Source organism: Sorex fumeus, unplaced genomic scaffold, assembly GCF_029834395.1.
Source record: "Sorex fumeus unplaced genomic scaffold, SorFum_2.1 ptg000098l, whole genome shotgun sequence".
Classification (NCBI taxonomy): Eukaryota; Metazoa; Chordata; class Mammalia; order Eulipotyphla; family Soricidae; genus Sorex; species Sorex fumeus.
Genome location: NW_026606155.1, coordinates 6,894,366 through 6,913,225, shown reverse-complemented (window position 1 = coordinate 6,913,225; position 18,860 = coordinate 6,894,366). Strand labels below are relative to the sequence as shown.

Below are 18,860 nucleotides of genomic sequence, written 5' to 3'. Positions count from 1 at the left end.
AGGGCCGGGGCAGAGAGGAGAGAAGAACGGGGCCAGCAGAGGTCCCTGTGGGATGCAGCCAAGACCAGCAGACATGGGCAGGGATGGAGCAGGGAGGGCCAGGAAGCAAGATCGATCGCAAGATCGCAGCCCTGTCCTTCCTCCTCCAGGTGGCTCTCAGTTGTTTTCAGTAGTTGGAATGCGGGAGGCAGGGCCACAGCAGGTTCAGCCCAGACCACTCTGGCTCACTCAGGGGAAGTGATCGGCACACAGGAAGGCGATGACAAACAGGAGGCCCAAGGGTGGGCGGAGCCAGAGGTCACAGGTCCTTCCAGGTAGAAACTCCAGCAGCTTAGGGTTGGAGAAAAGAACATCCAATATGGTCCCCTGAGCCCCTCCAGGAGTAAGCCCTGAGCACAGAGCTAGGAGTATGTCCTAAGCACTGCTCGCTGTAGCCCAAAAATCAGCATGAAAAATAAGGGGGAGGGAGGGAAAGAAGGAAGGAGGGAAACAGGGAAGGAGGGGAAAAAGGGAGGGAGGGAGGGAGGGAGGGAGGGAGGGAGGGAGGGAGGGAGGGAGGGAGGAAGGAAGGAAGGAAGTCCTGCAGAAGGAAGCAAGCTGCTAGCAGCGGCAGTGGTAAAAATGGCCAAATTTCAGGTATGTGCATGTTTTTTCAAACATGAGCCATACCCCATGGAGCTGGGGATTCAGGGGTCCTTCCCTGGTGATGCCACATGCCCCACCCAGAGCACACCTAGTGATGCTGGGGCCGGGTAGTGTCAGGAACCAAACTCAGAGCCACACATGGGCCAGGCCTGAGCTCTCACCCAGGCCCCAGAGCGCAGATGTCTTTTGAAGGCAGAGCCGGTAGAGCTTGCTAAGGAACCGCACCAGAGAGTGAGTGTGACTTGTAGGTGCTAGGCCCCGGCCCCTGGGTGGCTATGGCGCTGTCAGTTGTCAAAGTGGAAAAAAGTGAGGTCAAAGCAGGTTTGGGGACAGGAAGAGCAACATCAAAAGTGCACGATCCTGGGCTGAAATGATACTACAGCCAGTGGGACATGTACCTTGTACATGGCTGGCCAGGTTTAATCCCTGGCACCCCATATGGTCCTCTGAGCTTGGCAGGAGTGACCTCTGAGCCAGAGCTAGAAGTAAGGCCCGAGCACTGCCAGGTGTAGCCCAAAAACAAAACAAAAAACAAACAAAAAAGACAAAAAGGTACATAATCAGGGGCTGGAGCAATAGCACAGCGGGTAGGGCCTTGCACCCGGCCAATCCGGGTTCGCCAGGTTCGATTCCCAGCATCCCATATAGTCCCCTGAGCACCGCCAGGAGTAATTCCTGAGTGCAGAGCCAGGAGGAACCCCTGTGCATTGCCAGGTGTGAAGCAAAAAAAAAAAAAAAAAAAAGGTACATAAATCAATTCAAGTTGCTTTTCAGAATCAATTCTGAAAAGCAAATCCAGAGTTTGGTTTGGGGGCCCAGAGGAATAACACAGGGGCTTAGAGCATCTGCCCGGCAAGCCTTTGGTCATGAGTTCAAATCTCCAGTGTGCCACTTGCTCACAAGCAGCTTCCAGCCACACCACAGTCAGGTGTGGTTCATACAAAAGCATATGCGATACCCTAGAGGTACCACGCCCCCTACCGAGCACAACTAAACTAAAAAAAGATGAGGTATGATTCCCACGGTCAGACGGCTCAGCCACTCTGAGGCACATGGGCAGGCAATGCTACCACCTCTATGATTCTAATGGGAAGAAGAGAGGTAGATAGGGTGGGATGAAACAGAATTTAAAAAAATAAATAACACTTTAAAAAAAATGGAAGCTGAAGAGATAGCACAGCAGGTAGGGTGTTTGCCTTGCACATAGCCAACCCGGGTTCAATCCCTGGCATTCCATATGGTCCCCTGGGCCTGCCAGAAGTGAACCCTGAGCCAGCAGTCACCCCTGCACACCACCAATGTGACCCAGAAACCAAAAGAAAAAGACAAGGATAATGGGGACGGGGTGTCACTCCCAGACATGCTTGGCTAGTGGTGGTGGCCTGACAAAAGGACATTCTCTTCCACTTTCAAATGCTAGAATGGTTCCAGTAACGCTCTGCAAGAAACCTTAGAGTCTTCTTGTTATAATTAGAAGTTGATCCAGGGAAGGGGAGAGAGCTTTAAGCACCAGCCCAGCGTGCAGGAGGCCTGGTTCTGATCACTATCACTGTGTGGTTCCCCCAAGCACCACAGGGTGCAGCCCCCGAACACTCTGCTTGGAATAGCCTCTGAGCACCACTGAGTGAACCCCCCCAAAACAGAACAAATTCATTCAAAGTTGAAATGGAACACTCATAAAGAAATCTAAAGAGATCAACAAGCTGCAGAGAGATGCCTCCAGACCCTGCGCTAGGCAGAGTCTCATCCGGGGATTCCCAGAAGGGGGACAGGTGAACCCACCACCCACCCAAATAGAGCCCCGGCAGCCAAAAACCTTCATAACCCAATTGCCACCATACTCGTGGCCGGACTCCATAGGATAAGCCTCATCCATGAGCAAATCTGCTAAAAAAAAACTCAGGTATGTGGATTTTGTGATGGAAATCTCCAGGACCTCAAAGAGTCAGAGATGGGCTACCTGCCCCCATCTTCCTGTGCTTCCGGGAGTCTGGCAGTCATGCCCATGAATTGCCACTGGGGCCATATAAGCTCATTAACCAGCATGATCCAGAGACTCATAAACCTCAAGAGAGATCAACAAGCTGCAGAGATGCCTCCAGATGCCAAAGTCACCATTCAGTTAAAAATTTAACTGCAGCTGTATCACCCCATTCACAATTTTAGAATATCTGGAGCATGTGGCCACGACATCCCAAACTCTACACCACTGAAACACCAGGAGTAGCACGCCACATTGGATGGGATGTAAAGTAGAAGGCAACCTATCTCGATCAAGAAAATGTTAACACACAAGGCTTTACCTATAACAACACATTAAAATCTCTTCTACAAACAATTAATGGCTCCAGGGTGAGATAGAACAATATTCACACACTTTCTTCTAAGGAAATCTTTTTTTTTAAATCATTTTAGCAAACTATTCATAACAAGCAATACAAAATCAATGATTTAGGGCCTGCTATAGGGGCAGGCTTGGGGGTGGTCGGGAAAATTGAAAATAATGGTAGTGGAAAGATGTAACGGTGGTGGGATTGGTGTTGGAAAGCTGAACGTAATAAGTCATCATGAACAACTTCATAAAAATAAAATTAAAAAAATAAAAATAAAGATGATCTCTCGGTACAAAATTATAAAACAAAGCAAATAATCCATTATAAGCAAAAGTCAGCTGACATAAAGCTGAAGAACTGTAGCTCTGAAAACTTCAGATAGTAAATATTTTTTTATAATTAAAAAAGGTCAAAATGATAATTAAGAAATGACCGTTTTTGGGGCTGGACCGATAGCATAGCGGGTAGGGCGTTTGCCTTGCACGCAGCCAACATGACCGACACAGGTTCGATTCCCAGCACCCCATATGGTCCCCCGAGCACCGCCAGGAGCAATTCCTGAGTGCATGAGCCAGGAGTAACCCCTGAGCATCGCCGGGTGTGACCCAAAAACCAAAAAAAAAAAAAAAAAAAAAAAAAAAAAAAAAAAAAAAAAGAAATGACCGTTTTAAAAAAAAGAAGAAAGAAAGAAATGACAGCTTTGATCTTAGAGCACCGACAGCCCTAGTCCAGAGATTCCCAAGAGAATCCCCAAATAAATTAATGCCCTATAGAGATGTCTCTGGAACACAACCATTTACAATGGAGGATTCCAGAAGCACACAGCTGCAAACTCTCATGACATTCAAAATGAGCAATGGAAAATAACTTATCTAGCATCTGCCCCTGGCAGGCAACCTTCAATGGTGGTGGGAAAATTTGGGCAAAACATAATGCCCAAAAGTAGAGAGAGAGTATGGGGGAAATTGTCTGCCACAGAGGCAGGGGGAAGACTGGGATGGGGGTGGGGGGATACTGGAGACATTGGTGTGGAGAATGTGCATTGGTGGAGGGATGGGTATTCGATCATTGTATGACTGAATCTCAAACATGAAGGCTTTGTAACTGTATCTCATGGTGATTCAATAAAATTTTTTAAAAAATGACAGCTTTTAATATCCCGCAAAAAGCACTGTGTCATAAAGCCTTTTCGTCAAATTTACCCTTAGAGACGAAGCGCTAAGCTCGGCATGAGACCATCTACAAGGAACATCTCCGCAGGTACCAAGTGCAGGGTACTTACAGGGTACACTGATTCAATCTGTAGAACTTGTGCCGTGCCACACAGAGTCTCCACACATATTTGGCCGTTTCCATGTCTTCCTGGCAAACAAAATATGCATAAAGTAACTAAGAGACCTTCTGCAACCAGACATTTTTCCTGTGGAGTTTAAGGACATGATATAATGTGGGTGATGCAAATTGTCACATCACCTTTAAATACACAAGATTCTGGTGCGGGAGCAGCAGTACAGGTAGGGCCTTGCCTTGCACACGACCAGACTGGTTCGATCCCTGGCATCTCATAGGGTCCCCAAAGCACTGACAGGAGTGATTCCTGCGTGCAGAGCCAGGAGTAAGCCCCGAGCACAGCTGCTAGTGATTCAAAAACCAACCAACCAAAAAACAACCCAGATTCTTGGGGGAATTCTTAGGGGAGGAGTGCATGCTTTGCCTGCTGAAGGTCAGGGTTCAATCCCAAGCCCCACACTGAGCATTGCCAGGTGTGAACGCCCCCACCAGCGCCAGGCTGAAAGTAGTCCAGGAGCACCGTCAGATGCAGCCTGTTTTGTTTTTTTTTTTTAATTTATTTATTTATTGAACCACTGTGGGAAAAGTTACAAAGCTTTCAGGTTTAGGTCTCAGTCATGCAAATATCAAACACATTTCCCTTTACCAATACTTATTTTTCACCACGAAGAACCCCAATAAGCCCCCAACCCTCCCAATGCCTGTGAGGCAGATGAATTCTAGTTAACACTCTATCTACTTTGACTAGATTCATTGTTTCGATAAAAGATGCACCATAATTATTTAGAGTTTACACCCCCCAATCAGACATGCTGAAAAAGCATTGTGAAATGATTTGCTTTCTACAGCTGGGTTCAAGAATTAAATGATGTCGCACGGCCGCAATTGCAGCCGCGCAGTTTTGGGTTGCTGCTATTTTACTTATTAACTCTGGAAGTATTTCAGATGCAGCCTGTTTTATAGCCTCAAACAAAATCATCATCATGTGGTATCTCTGCAAAGACTCACTACTTTTAAAAATATTTACTGCTGGGACTCAACTGGCTTTGCATGTGGGAAGCCAGATTCAACTTCCAGCACGATCCCCCAAGTCACTGGGAGAAGTGAGTCCTGAGTATTGAAGCAGGAGTAACCTCCAGGCACCCCAATAACACAAAAAAAAAGTCTGCTGGGGGCCAGAAGCTGAGGTACTTGCCTTGCCTGCAACTACTGCAACCCAGATTCTAATCTCAGCACCACTCATGGTCCCCTGAGGCCACCAGGGGTCACTCCTGAGCTCCGTCGGGAATAGCCCCTGAACAGGACAGGGTATGCCCCTCCAAACACAAACAAGTTTACTGAGCAACTACTTTTCACCAAGTGCTTCCTAAGCAAACAGATAGGAAGCTAGGAAGCGCAGCAAAATGTCACGTCTTATAAACCAAAATATCATTTCACACCACTTAACTTTTATACATGGCCTGCATAAAGACTTACAGTTTGAAACTGGATGGTCTCTTCTTTACTTGCCAGCTCTAGTGCAAAAAAGGACTTGTTGTGAGACATGTTGGCGATATCATGCCACCTGGAGAACAAGGGACAGCAAAAAAGAGCGTGGTGAGCACTCTTGCCTCGCAGAGAGAACCCGCCCGCCACCAACAGAGTACAGGAAGTGGTAAGAAAAATACCTGAAAATCGCGGGAGGCCTTCCATTCTTGTGCTTCACAAAGATCCCTTCCAGGCAGGCGCCCACAGATATGTCATTGCCTTGGCTGTCCTAAGTGGGGGACACAGAAAAAGAAACGCTCAGGAGAATGGCCAGAGGAACTGAACTAACCAGGCCCAGTTCCCGACACTGGCCTCCCAGACATAAGCTCTTCCGAACACACGCACATTGATGCAGAAGGGGAGAATCTGAAAGGTACAGAGTACAAGAGTATAAAATCAGTCAGGGGTCAGCAGAAAACCTCCGGAACTCAACCACTCACGGCAGCTCTCCACACCCATGTGTGAATCTACAGAAAAACCCAGGTACGCAGGATTTGTGATTGAAAACTCCAGGCTCAACAGGAATGGGTGACTTCCCCCAACTCTCCCTATTTCCAGCAGCTTGGCAGTCAACCTCATCAACGGCCATGATCCAAAGACTCAACAATAAACCTCTTAAAAGAGAGCACGAAACAATCCATCATAGACATGCCTCCAGATCCCATGCCAGGCTGTTTCGATCAGGGCAAACTAGTGAGGCCTCTCTCTGCACCAATGGAGTGAGCCCTGGCAGACAGAAACTTCCAGAACTCAACCACCACTATGCCCATGTCTGCTTTCCACATACTCGGACAGAGAAGCCTCACCCATGAGTGAATCTATTCCTGGAAATCTCATATTTTATACCACCAATATACCAAGAGTAGCACACCATATTTGATGGGGTTTAAAGCACAAAGCAACCAATCTTAGGGGAAATATATTTATACAGATATAGATATAAGTACACAAGGCTCAACTCTAAACAACATGTTACGAATCTCTTATAGAAGGGCTTAATGACTCCTGAGTGAAATAGAACAATCATCACACACCTTCCTCAAAGAAAACCTTTTTTGGATCATTTTTAGTGAAATTATATCATAATAAGCAATATAAAATAAATTATTTCAGTTCTGCTTTGGGGGCAGGGCTTGGGGTTTGGAACAGAAACATTCGAAATATGGTGGTGGGAAGATGTAATGGTGGTGGGGTTGGTGTTCGAATATTAAAAGGCCCTCCCGTTGATCGTCGATTTGCTCGAGCGGGCCCAGTAACGTCTCCATTGGAGACTTTGTTGTTACTGTGTCTGGCATATCGAATACTCTCGGTAGCTTGCCGGGCTCTCCGAGAGGGGCGGAGGAATCGAACTCGGGTCGGCCATGTTGGCCGCTTGTAAGGCGAACGCCCTACCCGCTGTGCTATCGCTCCAGCCCAATTTTAAATGTAATCAAATATTTTGAACAACTTTTAAAAAATAAAATAAAATTTATAAAAAAAATAAAGAAAATGGGCTGGGGGTATGGTATGGTTAAGTGGCAGTGTGCCTGCCTCATACAACTGAGGGCCTGGGTTCAGTTCTTGGCATCATAAAACAAAACACAGAAAGTGCCCTCCCACCCCTCCTCACGCTACTAATGGAACTTAATGTTAAGAGAATTCCAGAGCGAGGCTAGGGAAATGGCTCAAATGGCTGGGGTGCATGCTTGGCAGTTGGGAGCTCCAGGCTTGATCCGTTGCATCTCGTGGTCTCCTAAGACTTTCCAGGAGTACTCAAGTACTGTGGGGGATGGCCCCCAGCACACACCAAAAATGAAGAATTTTTCAGCAGGCAGAAAGAGAGCACAGTGTGTAGGGTGTTTGTCCTGTGTCTGGACCTCGGATGGGTTCCATCCTCAGTATCCTAAATGGACCCCAGAGTTGCCAGGATTGGTCCCTGGGCACAGACAGGAGTAAGCACTGACCCAAATACAAAAATAAAAGAAAGAGGGAAAGGAAGGAAGGAAGGAAGGAAGGAAGGAAGGAAGGAAGGAAGGGAGGGAGGGAGGGAGGGAGGGAGGGAGGGAGGGAGATAGCAGGGAAGGAAGGGAGAAGGGAGAGAAGGAAGGAAGGAAGGAAGGAAGGAAGGAAGGAAGGAAGGAAGGAAGGAAGGAAGGAAGGAAGGAAGGAAGGAAGAGAGAAGGAGATAGGGGGAAGAGAGGGAGAAGGGAAGGAAAAGGGAGGGGAGGGGAGGTGGGGTGGGGAGGGGAGGGGAGAGAAGGAAGGGGAGGGGCGAGGGGAGGGAAGGAGAACATTTTCAAAGTACAAACTTAAGCCAGGAGCAAGTTTTCTGCTGCTGTGAATTCTGCAGCCCTTGGGGGACAGGGGGTAGAGGCTGAGCGTCCCCATCACGTGCTAATCTGGAAGCAACCCCCGCGCCCGACTTACCTTCACCGGGTAGCTCTCCTCCCCGTAGCCCTCCATCCGCTCGACTTCCTGCATGTACAGCATCTCGGCATCAGGAGCCGTGAGCCCTCTGCAATCCCAAGGAGGTTAGTGAGATATCTGGATAAATAAATTCATCTAAAGAAAAATAAATAAACAGACCGCATACCAACTAGGCTCTAAGACAGCATAAACCTTCCAAGCTTCCCGGTGTCCCATAGGCATTTACTGAGAGCCAGTACCACAGCTGGGCTCTCCATGATTCAGTGCCCTGGGCTGCAGGCAGGTGAGAGGGATATGGCGAGGGAGCAAACACGCCCCTGACCATTTCCCAAGAAAGCTAAGATTCTTTCTAAACCGCAGAATGACCGCTTCCTGGCCAAAGTATCTGGCAACTCTAAGTTTAACTGTCACTGCCAAATGACACGTGCAAGAAACAAGGGCTGACAACTGAATCCCCAAATGGATTAGTGCCTTACAGAGATGTCTCTGGAACCCAACCACCTACAATCTAGGATCCCAGAAGCACGCAGTCACTGAACTCTCTCATGATATTCAAAGTGAGCGATAGAAAATAAATGATCTAGCGTCTGCCCCTGGGAGGCAGGCTTCAATGGTGGTGGGAAGATTCAGGCAAAACATAATGCCCAAAAGTAGAGGGAGAATGTGGGGGAAATTGTCTGCCATAGAAGCAGGATGAGAACTGGGATGGGGGGATGGGGGTTAAACAGGGTGTCAACACCAGTGGTGGAAAAGGTGACCGGTGGAAGATGGGCGTTCAATCATTGTATGGCTGAATCTCAAACATGAAAGCTTTGTAACTGGGGCTAGAGCAATAGCACAGCAGGTAGGGCATTTGCCTTGCATGCAGCCGACCCCAGTTCGATCCCCAGCATCCCATAGGGTCCCCCGAGCACTGGCAGGAGTAATTCCTGAGTGCAGAGCCAGGAGTATTCCGTTTGCATTGCCAGGTGTGACCCAAAAAGCAAAAAAAAAAAAAAAAAAAGAAGAAGAAGAAACAGAATAGTGTGTGCATTTGCAGAGAGCAGGTTGCGGGGTCTTCTGGTCTTCTGGAAAGAAAACAAAGCTAGATAGGCTGGGTTTAACAAACTTCTGAGAGGCTTTTAAACCCTGGGCAATGAACTCACTGGATGCAGAGCAAGAAGATGTGGTAAGTCTTGGAGAAGGAGAAGGGGGCGATAAGACAAATGGTACTTTAAAGAGAGTCATTTTGGGGCTGGAGCAATAGCCCAGCGGATAGGGCATTTGCCTTGCACGCGGCCGACCCGGGTTCAATTCCCAGCATCCCATATGGTCCCCTGAGCACCGCCAGGGGTAATTCCTGAGCGCAGAGCCAGGAGTGACCCCTGTGCATTGCCGGGTGTGACCCAAAAAGCAAAAAAAAAAAAAAAAAGAGTCATCTTTTGTGAGCGACTGTATGAGTATGAGTGGAGACAAAGGACAAAGAGCTCTTTTTAATGTGGGGGTGGGGGGTTGCAGTAAGCAATAGTCTACCATTAGATGGCATTAAAAATTCCACGCCTAGAGGCTGGAGCGATAGCACAGCGGGTAGGGCGTTTGCCTTGCACGTGGCCGACCCGGGTTCGATTCCCAGCATCCCATATGGTCCCCCCGAGCACCGCCAGGAGTAATTCCTGCATGCATGAGCTAGGAGTAATCCCTGTGCATCGCTGGATGCGACCCAAAAAGAAAAAAAAAAATCCACGCCTACCCTGTCTAATGAGTCTTTTTAGAGCCAATAATGTCTACCTTAAAGTGGGGCTGGAGGGTAATGCCACATCGCGTGTTGGCAGAGGAAGCCTCACCATTCCCACACGGGCTTCTCCCCCCAGACTACACGGGGGGGGGTTCTGCAGCAGAGGAAGGTAGACTCGGCAGATGTGGAGGCGCAGAAGTGGGGCTCAGCACAGCTTCCCGCACAACAGAAAGGGGTGGGAGAGGGCCACCACTTGAGAGCAGGGTGTGGAAGGGGCCCCCTGGACTCTCTGCACCATGGAAGGAAACGAATTCCCTTAGTCAGGTGCTAACCAGGACAGGGATGGGAGTGACTGCACAGCGCAGCGGGCAGGCAGCCAACCCAGATTGGATCCCCAGCACCACATATGGTCCCCCGAATACTGCCAGGATGACCCCCTGAGCACAGAGCCAGGAGTACAGCCAGGTGTGCCCCAAAGCATCATCATAATAACTCACACAGGGGGCTGGAGCAATAGCACAGTGGGTAGGTTGCATGCGGCCAACCCAGGTTCAATTTCCAGCATCCCATATGCCCCCCCCCCCCCCCCCCCCCGAGCACTGCCAAGAGTAATTCCTGAGTGCAGAGCCAGGAGTAACCCCTGTGCATCACTGGTGTGATCCAAAAAGCAAAAAAATAAATAACCCACACAGGAGTAAGTTACCACCCAAAACACAAGAGTGGATAACTGGCCCACTGCAATGACCGGCCATGTTTATGATAGGGAGGGCAATGTTTGGCAATTAGCCCCAACTTGGTGGCACTCCAGGGGGCCACACAGTGCTGTGGATCAAACCTGAGGCTCCTGCATGCACTCCGGCCCACTGAGTGATCTCTCGGCATTGCCCCGGGTCACAGTGCTCAGAGCAGCCCTCCGAATGGGAAACTTTGTGGCTCATCACAGGCCAGCAGCAGGAGAGGGCCTGGGGGATGACGCCAACGCATGTTGCAGACACACAGAAGTCACTCGCTGTTCTCAGGTTCCCCCGTCTTGGCAGTACCTGTATTTCTGATGTAGTAAGGCCACTTTCTGGGTTGCTTCTTCCAGTACCTTTTCATCTTGCAACCATCCCTGAGGAAAACACAACGCATCAGGCACCTGATTTTCTGAGCAATAAGTTACCTGATTTCCTGAGGATCTGCCACAGCTATGGTGCTGGCAACTCTCTGACATTCTTTTTTATTAAAGAATGTCATGGGGGATCTTTCTAAGGAACGAAGTGCCTTCTACTCAGAGGCCAAAGCACTCGCCCTACCTTCTCAGACACTTCAGACAGGGTTCCAGCTGGGGTACTTCAGGCTGAGGCCCTCCTTCAGCCAGTTCTGAGTTGCACACAGTGTTATTTGTGCTTGTGCATTTGACAGCAGGCAGTATAGACACTCAGAAAACTGTGTTGGTTCAAACAGCGGTGACTTGGGGCTGGAGAGATAATACAGCAGGGAAGGCAATTGCCTTTCACGTGGCTGACCAGAGTTCGATCTCCAGCATCCTATATGGTCCCCCAAGCACCGCCAGGAATAATTCCTGAGTGCAGAGCCAGAAGTAACACCTGAACATCGCCAAGTGCTACTCAAAAAGTCAATAGTGGTGACTTTAAAAGGAAAGCGATGTCTGTCTACCATCTACTAGAACTGCTAATGAAAAGCCGGATTCATTTCAATCTACCTACAAGGTTTCACATCTTCAGGTAGAAAAGCCAAACCTGGAATCAGAGCAATAGCACAGCTAGTAGGGTGCCTTGCATGTAGCCATTCCTGGTTCAATCCCCGGTACCCCATATGGTTCCAAGTATTGCCAGTGGTGATTCCTGAGCATAGAACCAGGAATAAACCCCTGAGCACTGCCAAGTGTGACCCCAAAAACAAAACAATACAAAAAAAAAAAAAAAAAACCTTGAGTGGCATCCCAGGGCTAGAAATGAATACCTCTCTTGAGACACACATTCAAAGTCAGATGAGGCTCCTTAGGGCCCAGCTCTGGCTTTCAAGATGTTGGTCTCTGCAGGTTGGCAAGGGCCGGGAAGGCCCACATTTACACTTGAGTTGTTTTTTAAGATGGAACTGATGTTTCAGTTCTGTTCCTGCCTGCTCAGTTGACCGCCTGAACTACTTTCAGGGTTGATCAAGGTTATGAGGAAATACGATTTTTTAAAAAAAAATCTCAGAATTCTTACCACAGGAAACAAGGCAAATTTCTGAAGGAAGTCCTGGGATTCATACTGGTCAAAGTCACCAAAATCAGCTAGAATAGATGACAAATATTCGTGTTAGCTATGTTCAGTTTACAAAACAAAGCACAATTAAGTAGAATGAAATTCGATATGCAATACGCAGATGGCATGCTATGATTTGCTTTGCAGCTAGAAAGGGTATTTCTTTTTTGGGGGGGAGGGCAGAAATCAAAACATTTTATTGACCGGGTGGGGATCGGGGAGTGTCTTCTGGGGAGGGTCGAAAGCCAACGTCCTTGGCCGGCCGGGATCTCCACACAGCTGCAAAAAAGCTAAAGGGTGTCTTCTTAAGATATCTTTTTAAAAAAATTTATTAGGTAGATTTATGCCTCTTGGGAAAATACTGTGCCTAGAGTGAAAAAGCAAATTACAAACTAAATTATACACTAAATTATGATCTTTTATTTTGGGGAGCAGGATTGGGCCATACCCAGCAGTTCTACTGGTACTTGGGGGATCATGCCATGCCAGGGATTTAACCAGGGGCTCCCACATGGTTTTTCGATCATACCCGGCAATTCTCAGGGGTGACTCCTGGCTCTGTGCTCAGGAATTACTCCTGGCAGTGCTCCGGGGACCATATGGGGTGCCAGAGATCAACCCCAGGTTGGCCATGTGTAAGGCAAATGCCCTACCTGCCGCGCAATGTCACTCTGGCCCCATGTAATCTCATTTTCATAATTAAAAAAAAAAGAAGGAAAAAAAGATAAAAGGGCTAAAGTGATAGTACAGTGAGTAGGGCACTGCCTTCAATCCAGGTTCGATCCTGGGCATCCCATATGGTCCCCAGAGCTAGGAATAACCCCTGAGCATTACTGTGTGTGGTCCAAAAAAAGAACCCAAACAAACAAACAAAAAAAATAAAATAAACAAACAGACAAAACACATTCTATGATCATGCATGCTTTGCTATGCACATAAGATTGTCAGGGAGAAACCAAAGTGGTAATAGGAATAATTTTGGCCAGAGAATATAATCAACTCACTGGCCCACATCACAGCAAAATTTGCTTAGAAATTCTAAACTGCTTAGAAGATTGATGGTTTGGAAAATCTATGAAAAATTAGACTCTGAAAGCCAAAAGTGGACCTTAAGAAGATTCAAAGTATGGGGTCAGAACGATAGTACAGAGAATAGGGTGCTTGCCTTGCACGCAGCCAACTCAGGTTAGATCCTGGGCATCCCATGTGATCTCCGAAGCACCATCAGGAGTGATTCCTGAGTGCCCAGACAGGAGTAAGCTCTGAGCACTGCCGGGTGTGACCGCCTCACCCCTCCCCACCAAAAAATCAAAAACAAACAAACAAACAAAAAAACCCACCTCAAAGTGAATGCTAAGAGAAGTGTCTCAAAGGGCTGGTGCCTTTCAACACCCTCCTCCCCCCATAACTATCATTTCCTTGAGCCCTATGACCGATAAATACAAAGAATTAAAAGTTAGAGTTTGAAAATATCTTTAAAGGCTAAGGTTGTGATATGATCCATGCAAAGCACATGCCTTGCATGCATGAGACCTGGATTCAACCCCCAAACATATACATATGGAATGTTCTGGGCAAACAGACACACACACACACACACACACACACACACACACAGAGTACCTGGCTAAGGAATGTGACTCCATGTGCATCAGGCATTTGTTTATCTACTAATATATGCCCGTGCACGCCTGCCAGTATCTGAAGGAATTTGATTTAGTAATTCTTCTGATAAAGTTCCTTTTCCAAAAGCAAATGCTTATAATCAGTTAAAGTAAAAAGTGGGTGAAGAGCGATCCCCAGCATCCCGTAAGGTCCCCCAGCCTGCCGGGAGTGATCCCTGAGCAGAGAGCCAGGAGACAACCCTCAGCCAGGCGTGGCCCCAAAACAAAGAAACAAAAAGCCCCGGTGCTGGTTTCCTTACCATGATAGCCATTATCATTTACCTTGCACTGCGAAGCCTGCAAGGTGAATCGATTGTTCCAAGGAACAGGGAATGTTTCCTTCCAAGATATCTTTCTTCAGCTGCAAATAATACTGATACCTATTTTAAAAAACCAATTTCAAAAAAGTCATTAGTATAGTATTACTTTCTGCTGAGACACAAAGCATTTTACCATCGCCTAGTAGAGAAAAATTAGTCTCATAAAACCTTAACCTCAGACAGTCTGAAAAAAATGACAAGAATGTTCTTGATTAATTAAGTGCACGCAGGAATGCACACACCACATAATGCTGTGCAATTTATTCTTAAACTGCATTATGTAGAAGACAACCGCTTAATCTATCTTAAGGTTTTAGAGACAATTCCTAAATGTTATTCTTTTTAGCTCCCCGTGACGTATTCAATATGCCAAACACAGTAACAAGAAGACTCAAAATGGAGACGCTACTGGGCCCGCTCAAGCAAAATCGATGAACAACGGGAGGACAGTGTTTGTTTGACAGTGTTACTTGGAGAGAGAATCAATGGCCAATTGTTATTTTAGGAAACTTGTTAATCTGGGGCTTTGCTTACGCAGGTGCAAATTTCCAAGGCCTGGCAAGAACCAGAAGAAAATGGTTTTTGATAGGTTAAGACCAGGCTTCTATTAAAATACTTTTTTGATGAAATCCCTCAAAGTATAGCTGCCGCAATGCTTTCCTCGTCATTTGCAATGCGCGTTCATGTCTGGTTACACTTGCAGCGCACAGGGCAGGAACTGCCAGCACCAGCTCAAATCAAGCAGAGCTAGGTTAAATCATTGTGTTCCGGCTTGGGAAGGCCATAATCTGTGGGTTTACACTAACATCAGTAAAATGAGGGAGCTAACACCCCTTCGCAAGGCTGAGCCTACTCCGCTCTTAGCTCAGCACTAGAACACAGCTGGTGTGCAAACAAAAGCTGTTATTAAAAGCAATCACAGAATCTAAGTCAGTCAACAGGCTGCATCCCTATCACTTGTCCGTTTCGATAAAGTTCTACTCTACATGAGGCTTTACTGGAGCTCCTCATCGTTGCATTTTTTTCCAGCTACTTGGGAGATGGTGTTGGAGGAAGATTTACCCACTCTGGCCAGACACCCTAAGGAACCGACCAGCATCCAGGAATTATCCCAGCCTTGGCACCTGTGAAGGGTCCAAGCTACAGTTCATACTTCAATTCCCTGGAGAGGCCACAATTGAATCATTCCATATGTGTTCTTATACTAAAACTAAGGAATTCGCAGATTTTTGCTTGTTTCCTAGAAATTCTCTAGGTTTTTGTTTGAGTTTTGGGTTTTGTTTTTTTTTTTTCTGTTTGTGTTTCGGGGGGATTTTTTTTTTGTTTGGGCCTTTATTCCTTATTACCAAAGAACCTAATCAATACACTGTTCATTTGGAAATAATTTATAGAGCCAGTATTTTCCCCTTCCAGATACTAGTGCCAAAACCATGACTTCCCTCAACAACAAATGGAATACTAACAGTTTGGGGAATCCGCTAAAGAGGAAAATTCGAAACTTCCTATTTTTAAGGCAGTTCTTTGGCATGGGGCCACCCTAACTGCTCAGGGCTTACTCCTGCTCTGTACTCAGGCATCAATCGTGATATGCAGGGTACCAGGGATCAACTAGTGGGCAAGAGCCCTACCCATTGTACTCTCTGGCCTTAGGCAGTTTCTCCATTTTTGATTTGGGGTCACATGCAGTGATGCTCAGGGGTTAAGCCTGACTCTGCACTCAGGAATTACTCCAGGCAGTGCTCCTGATGGGGACCATATGGGATACCAGGGACTGAATCCGGTCAGTCGTACAAGGCAAGGGCCCTACCCGCTGTACTTTTCTCCAGTCTGGGCAGTTTCTTTCTTAAAGCCTAGTTGAAGAATATTGTATTCATAGAAGTCTATGGAACCTGCTGGCCATATACTTCACCCTAAACATTTCAGGTTTTTTCCTTAAATCATTTAAGTAAAATCACTAGAAAGCAACATTACGTAAATCAAATTAGTCTTCCATACAAATAACTATGTGCCTTACCTGATGTTTTTACTGTTACAGATTCACTATTACGAGTCTATCCCCTCCCCCATATTTGTTGTAAATTACTCATTGCTGGTAAAAAAAAAAAAAAATTTACCTAAAATCCTACCTAAGGGGTTCAATGGACTCAAGTACACACTTTGCATGCAGGAGACCCTGTTCAACCCCTGGCATGATCCCCAGCAACCACCTAGGAGCAATCCCTGAGCACTCAGCTAAATAGCATGGAGCACTACTGGGGATGTTGAAAAAAACAAAACCAAGCAAATTGGGGAAAAAAATCCTACCTGAAAGGACCATTTATTTATTTATTTAAGATTTTTGTGTGTGTGTGGGGCTGGAGCAATAGCCCCACAGCGGGCAGGGCATTTGCCTTGCACGCTGCTGATCCGGGTTCATATCCCATATGGTCCCCTGAGCACCACCAGGAGTAATCCCTGAGCGCAGAGCCAGGAGTAACCCCTGTGCATCACTGGGTGTGGCCCAAAAAGCAAAAAAAAAAAAAGAAGAATATTTTTTGTGTGGAGTTCATGCCCAATTAAATCAGCTAATCAGTTGCTGAATGAATAGCAGTACTCCTACATAAAAAAAAAGTTTTTTATAATTTCATTTTATAAAATAGTTCACAATATTTCATTACATTTAATATTCAAACATCAATCCCACCACCATTACACCTTCCCACCACCATATTTTGGGTGTTTGCATCCCAAACCCCAATCCTTGCCCCAAAGCAGAACCGAAATAATATATTTTGTATTGCTTGTTACGAAAAACCACTGAAAATGCTACAAAAAGAGTATTCTTAGAGGAAAGATGGTGAGGGCTGTTTTATTCCACCCAGGGGCCATTAAACCCTTCTCTAAGAGATCACTAACATGTTGTTAAAGGTTGAGCCTTGTGTGCTTTTCTAGATATAAAAAAATATTTTTCCCTCTAAGATTGGTTGCCTCCTACTTTGAACTCCATCAAATGTGGGGCAGTACTCTTGGAATATGGGTAAGGTATGTGTCACGCAGCCACAAATGCAGCTACACAGTCCAGTACTAAGTTCACTCGTGGGTGAGGCTCAGCCCAAGCATGTGGAGAGCAGCCGTGAGCATGGTAGGAGTTGAGTTCTGGCATTTTGCAGCTGCCAGGGCTGGGTCCCTTGGGATGGGGAGAGCTCTTACCTGACCCCCTTTGGGGCACCTCACGTGGAACAGTCTGGCATAGGGTCCTGCTGCATGGTTGTGGCAAGCATCCAGGACCATTTATTTATTACTTTTGTTTACTTTGAGGTCACACCTGGTGGTGTTTGGGGGCTACTCCCAGAAAGGTGCTCCTGGGACCATGCAATGCAAGAAAGTAAACCCGCGGATCCCACATACAAAGCATTCAAGCCCAGCCATTTGAGTTACCTTCCTAGTCACTGAAATGTCCTCTAAAGGAAAATCTGGCAAGCTTGCAAACTGGCATTCTTCTTTTTATCAGATAATAAATGATGGAATTCATTTCCTCTTCTGTCTTGGGTGCCAGGAACCTCCAGGCATAATCAACAGTTTCTGTTTTCCCTTTTATGACCTTTTTATTTCCCTTCCCCCTTTTCGGTCATTATCAGCGATGCTCAAGGGGTGCTCCTGGCCCTGCACTCAGGAATCATTTGTGGAGGTGCTTGGGGGACCATATGGGATGCTGAGAATTGAACACAGGTCAGAGGCATGCAAGGCAAACACCCTACCAGCTGTAGTATGGTTCTGGCCCCTCCTTTTATAACATTCTTTATTACTTTCTCCACCATAAAAACAGTCAGTTTTTATTCATGAGGAAGTGGCATTCAGAATTTAGTAGTTTGAAGTTGAATCCAAGTCTGAGGTATAAATGCAACACATCTCCCATTATGAATTTCTCTGCTATTATCATGCCTTTTTGCATTTTTACATTACAGTAAACAGAGTACATTAGTTAAAAGCAAAATACTAGGCGCTGTCCTGATAGGGTTTAATACTTGCGCAAGGTGTGTTAGCCTATATCTTGGTTTCCTCATCCTCAAACAGAAACGATAATGGGGCTGGAGAGATAGTACAGAGCAGAAGACTCCGCTTTGTGAGCTGGATTAGATTCCCAGCTCTACATATGGTTCCCTGAGCACTGCTAAGAGTGATTCTGGAGTTCACAGCCAGGAGTAAGCCGGGGTATAGCTGGGTGTGGATCCACAAAACAAAAAATTTTTTTTAAAAAATGACAGTGATTAATTCACAGGATTAGTTGTAAGAATTATACATATTTATAGGTGCAAAATAAAGGAACAAACTACTTAGGAGAGTTCCTTGTATTGTTCCTAAAATCCTTTCATGAAAGCAAGTGGTGCTTATCATTTTTCCCCTTGCTAGCTCATAGTCCCTGAAAACATCAGCTGTTTTCAGTAACCCTCCCCATACTTTGCACGAACTATTCCCTCTAAGCAGAAAGTTTCTCCTAATGTCAGTGAAAAGTCAACATGAACCCACCTTGTTGGCCCCATGCCCCACCTTAGAAATCAAATGCTTTGACTAAAGCATTTATTGTCCTAATATCCAGTAATTACTTATTTACATAGCCTCAATTCCAGACTGCAAGCAACTCCTCTAGAATATTATATTATTGTTATATTAAATTAGGTATTAAAGTATATTGATTTAGACATCATCCCCCACAACAACCAAAATGGTTA

General features: G+C 46.3%; 1 protein-coding gene across 1 annotated transcript in view; it reads right to left on the bottom strand.

Moving 5' to 3' along the window:
* The window catches only part of PTPN21 (protein tyrosine phosphatase non-receptor type 21), a 93,798-nt gene that overhangs the window by 35,687 nt on the left and 39,251 nt on the right, over nt 1–18,860 (bottom strand). The window contains exons 4-10 of the mRNA XM_056134022.1: nt 14,114–14,211; nt 12,129–12,196; nt 10,956–11,026; nt 8,202–8,289; nt 5,936–6,024; nt 5,745–5,832; nt 4,261–4,340 (exon numbers count right to left, since the gene is read on the bottom strand). Of these exons, the coding sequence (XP_055989997.1) occupies nt 4,261–4,340; nt 5,745–5,832; nt 5,936–6,024; nt 8,202–8,289; nt 10,956–11,026; nt 12,129–12,196; nt 14,114–14,211 (582 nt within the window). The remainder of the gene's footprint in view (nt 1–4,260; nt 4,341–5,744; nt 5,833–5,935; nt 6,025–8,201; nt 8,290–10,955; nt 11,027–12,128; nt 12,197–14,113; nt 14,212–18,860) is intronic.